Source organism: Zosterops lateralis (assembly GCF_965231275.1).
Source record: "Zosterops lateralis genome assembly, chromosome: 21".
Lineage (NCBI taxonomy): Eukaryota > Metazoa > Chordata > Aves > Passeriformes > Zosteropidae > Zosterops > Zosterops lateralis.
Window position 1 is genome coordinate 8246693 of NC_139781.1, and position 4560 is coordinate 8251252.

The 4560-nt window shown below is 51.6% G+C and overlaps 1 protein-coding gene across 1 annotated transcript; it reads right to left on the minus strand.

The window, feature by feature from the left end:
• Positions 1 to 2342: 2342 nt before the first annotated feature.
• LOC310917842 (G-protein coupled receptor 12-like) lies at positions 2343 to 4536 on the minus strand. The gene has a single exon (XM_083876430.1). The coding sequence runs from the start codon at positions 4505 to 4507 to the stop codon at positions 3440 to 3442; it is 1068 nt and encodes a 355-aa protein (XP_083732556.1). The 5' UTR covers positions 4508 to 4536; the 3' UTR covers positions 2343 to 3439.
• Positions 4537 to 4560: the final 24 nt, after the last annotated feature.

The following is a 4560-nucleotide window of genomic DNA, read 5'->3' on the forward strand; positions in this document are numbered from 1 at the left end:
AGGCCCTGAATTTCATCCTAAACCTGCCCCAAAGCCCAGGACATCCCCACCCTGCACACAGCAGCACTGCCTCAGTCAGTGATTTAAGGTTTTAAATGAATTTTCCTGGTGTTCCACATAAGGAGGCCCCAAAATCCATCATCCCCCCCCCTTGATGTCCAACATTGTCACTCCAAAATTTGCCAGTGAAAGGTTTTCTCTGTGGAAAACAAAGGCAAAACAAACCCAAAGCACTGAAGGAAAGGTGCAGTAAAATGGGCAGAGGTTTCCACAAGGCAATGCTTGGCAGGTGAACTTAAACCTTTTTATCCTCTTCCTCACTTCCCCTTATTTCTCCTCTTCCCTTTCCTCTGATAAAACAGGAAACAAAAAGCAGAAAAATCAAAACAACCCACCAAAACCAAAAAAAAAAAAAAACAAAAACAAAAACACACCAAAAAAACCCCAAAACCAAACCAAAACAAAAAAAAACCCAAAAAAACCCCCCAAAAAACCCCAAAACCCCCCCGCAAACCCACTCCCCCCCAAAAAAAAAACAAAAAAAACAAAAACAAAAACAAAACAAAACAAAACAAAAACAAACAAACAAACAAAAAAAACCAAACAAAAACAAAACAAACAAACCACAAAAAACCAAAGCCTGGAAACTACACTGTTTTTATGAAGAGGAATGTCTGCAAAAATTCCAGTTTATCAAAATGGGGGAATTTTTTAGAGCAGATTTCTCGAGACTTTTCCTGAAACATAACAAGTGTTTTTAACAACTTCCATGGGCAGCTTTAACATCTCAAAGAGAGAAGTGCTGGACCATCACAGGAAAAGAAATGAAATCATTATTTTACAGGAACTCTGAGCACAGAACAGGCTGGTAGCACATCCTGACACTGACTGTGAGCTGGGTCAGTGCACTCAAGGACCAAAATTCAGAATTTGCCTTTGCCAAAGTGGCTGAAATGGACACTTAACCTCAGCTTTGGCTCCTCACATCCCAAATCTTTCTCCTTTTGCTGTGGAGGCCCACAGGGAGAAATTTTTTCATCGATCCTTATTTGACTTTGGCAAAGTTTATCAGCGTATCCTTCAAACTGAGACCTAAGCAACTGAACTCTAAAAAAGAACATTGTTAAAATCAAGCTCTTCAGCAGCAGGGAATTGACTGGAAAGCCAAGAAAATGCAACTTTTTTTTCCCCGTCAAGGTTTCTCTAGAGCTGATTAGTTAAACTACCTTTCATCTAAAGATACAAAATGAGCTGCCCAGAGAAACAAATCCTGACTTCCAGCTTGGGGTGGTTGTGTAAAAACATTTCAAATGTTCACAATGTTTCAAAAAGGGGTTTAAGCTATTGTGTTTTTACGCTGAAGGACTGCAGGGACCTGGCTGCACTTGAGAAACCAGAAGAAAAAAAAAAAGAGTAAAGTGTTTGTATAAATATTAACCTTTCTTATATATATATTTACTTTAAAACTGACATTGATTCCACATTGTGCCAACTGCCCTTTCTCTAAGGCATTCATCAGAGAAAGGAAATGAAATAAAAAAAAAAAAACAACCCCAAACCCACAAAACATAAAAAGCTCAAAGACTGGCCACGTCTCACAGGTAGACAATAAATCCAAGCCCCAGGCACACTTGGGAGATTCAGAACTTTCTCATGTGCACTTTGCTCTGAGGAGCAAGAGATTCACTGCACAGACCCAGGGGCAAAACCCGCCTGGACCTGCCTGGATCCAGCCCTAAAGTGACTTTGTACCCTCTGCACACACACAAAGCAAGAACATTTCTTCCACTGTCACAGACTCACAGAACACCACGGGTTGGGAGGGACCTTAGAGCCCATCCAGTGTCACCCCAGCCATGGCAGGGACAATTCCACCATCCCAGGCTGCTCCAAACCCCAATGTCCAGCCTGGTCTGGGACATTCCAGGGATCCAGGGGCAGCCACAGCTGTGCCAGAGCCTGCTCATCCTCCCAGGGAACAATTCCTGCCCAATCTCCCATCCATCCCTGCCCAATCTCCCATCCATCCCTGCCCAATCTCCCATCCATCCCTGCCCAATCTCCCATCCATCCCTGCCCAATCTCCCATCCATTCCTGCCCAATCTCCCATCCATTCCTGCCCTCTGGCAGTGAGAAACCATTCCCTGCATCCTGTCCCTCCATCCCTTGTCCCCAGTCCCTCTCCAACATCACAACAATTTCTCTACAGCAAAGCAGAATTATTTTGGGTACCAGACTGAGCTCCTCAACCCCTTCCCCATTTCAGGACCCCCTGTGTGCCCTGAGCCACCCTGGATGTCCCACCCCAGCCCTCCCACCCCTCCTTCGTGGATCTCTAGGATTCTTTCTGGCTTTATCAACAAACGCCAAAAGAAAAAGCACAAGGATAAAGGACACTTCATCATGGTCTCACTGACACCACAGAGCACATCACACGGCACAGGAATGTCGGGGCTTGGGCGCTTCTCTAAGGAAGCAAAAATAAAGTGGCAGCGTCAGCAATGACTCTGTGTGGTGAGTCTTCCCTCTCGGGGGCTGCAGAGAGCCCAGACCCCTCTTTGGATGAAAAAAAAAAAACCCACCCCGTGTAAACAACTGGTGTGGGAGGGGGGGAAAACAGCACCCCAGTGCCCCAGATGGGAGAGGAGAGCTCTTTCTTGGCCCCCCAGATTTTGGGGTGCAGCCAACCAGCCGCCAACACATTTTCGGGGTGGGGGGGAGAAGGAGGGAAGGGATTCCCTGGGTCCTCCCATCCCTAAAAGCCGCAGTAAATCATCTTTCCCCGCGCAGGTTTTCCACAGAGCACAGAGGCCCCGGAGCTCTCCTCCCCGCGGTGCTGAAGGCGGCTCTCCCCCAGCCCCGTTAGTCATTATTGCATAGCATGGCAGGCCCTGATTGCAGGGGATGGGCACGGCCACCCCCAGCCTGGGGAGGGGACCCACAGCTCCCTCCTGTCCCCCCATCCCGCCCCTGTGGCCTCCCCATGGCATGTGGGACCACCCCTGGCTCCTTACCCCGAGAGCAGGCAAACGCCACCGTGCCAGGATCCTTTTCTTTTTTTTTTTTTTTTTTTTTTCCTCTTTCTTTCATCCTTTCCTTTTTCTTTTCCTTTTTTTTTTTTGGTGTTTTGTGTTTTTAAATCAAAAAATAAAATGTGTAAGAAAATAACATTTCTAAAGGAAACCATTATCATTCTGCACGCACACATTCTCTCTCTCTTTCTTTCTTTTCTTTTTTTTTTTTTTTTTTTATCCCTTTTTGCTTTTTGTTGTTGTGTTGTTTTTTTTTTTTTCTCTTTTTTTTTGGCCATCTTGCCATGGAACGAGATGTGCTGGCCGGGCTGGGCTGGGGGAACTCCTCCAGGTAGGAAATAATAACAACAGAGGGGGAAAAAAGAAGAGGAAGGAGGAGAGACTTCCATCTCCTCTCTCAGAGTCCTCACACATCGCTGGATGTCCTTGGTCTGGAGGAGAAGGTGGAGGGGATGCACCCGCAGCAGGCCAGCCACAGCGACTTCTGGATATCCGGATTCCTGAAGGCGTAAATGATGGGATTGATGAGCGAATTGCAGGTGGCGGGCAGCGCCAGGGAATAGGTGTAAACAGCGGGGTAACTGGAATCCGCCACCAGCGAATAGATGGCGAAGGGGATCCAGCAGAGCGCGAAGGTGCCGAGGATGAGCGAGAGCGTGGAGAGCCCTTTGCGGGTGGAGCCGGCCTGCGCCGTGGCGATGAACTGGTGCTGCACGGCGATCTGCTGGGCGTGCCTGAAGGCGATCTTACAGATCTGCAGGTACAGCTGCATCATCAGCGCGAAGAGCAGCAGGAAGGTGACGGCCAGCACCGCCGCGTTGTCCTTGGTGACGGGCCGCAGGATGCTGCAGGAGCTCTGGTCCCGCAGGCAGTTCCAGCCCAGCAGAGGCAGCAGCCCCACGCCCAGGCACAGCAGCCACATCAGCAGCACCATGGCGCAGGTGAAGCCCAAGGTGCGCTCGCTGTGGTAGGTCAGGGCGTTGTAGAGCGACAGGTAGCGGTCCACGGTGATGGCCAGCAGGCTGCACACCGAGGCCGAGAAGGCGGCCAGCAGCAGCCCCGCCGCCGCCAGCTCCGCCGCCTCGCTGGGCGGCCTCAGCAGGTACCGCACGGCGAAATTGGCCACCAGCCCCAGGCCGGCCAGCAGATCGGCCAGCGCCAGGCTGCCGATGAGCAGGAACATGGGCGCCCGCAGGCTGGGCGTGTAGAACAGCACGGCCAGCACCAGCGCGTTCTCCCCCGCCACCGCCGTGCCCGTGGCGCACAGAGCGATGTCCCAGGGGCTCACCGAGCCCGTGGCGATGGATCCGCCGCCTCCTCCGCCCGGAGCCGCCGTGCCCGGCGCCGCCGCCGCCGCCGAGGGCCAGGCCGGGGGGTCCGAGGCGTTGCCGAGCCCCGGGAGCCGCTGTTGGGGCTGTTGTTGTTGTGGCTGCGGCGGCCACGGGTCCCCCATAGCGGCGGGGCCGTGCAGCATCGCTGGGGACAGAGAGAGGGGGGACAGGGGCGTCAGGGGGACACCGAGAGCCC

Excerpts from the sequence above, each read along its gene's own strand:
- LOC310917842 (XM_083876430.1), bottom strand. The coding sequence starts at position 4,507 with ATGCTGCACGGCCCCGCCGCTATGGGGGACCCGTGGCCGCCGCAGCCA.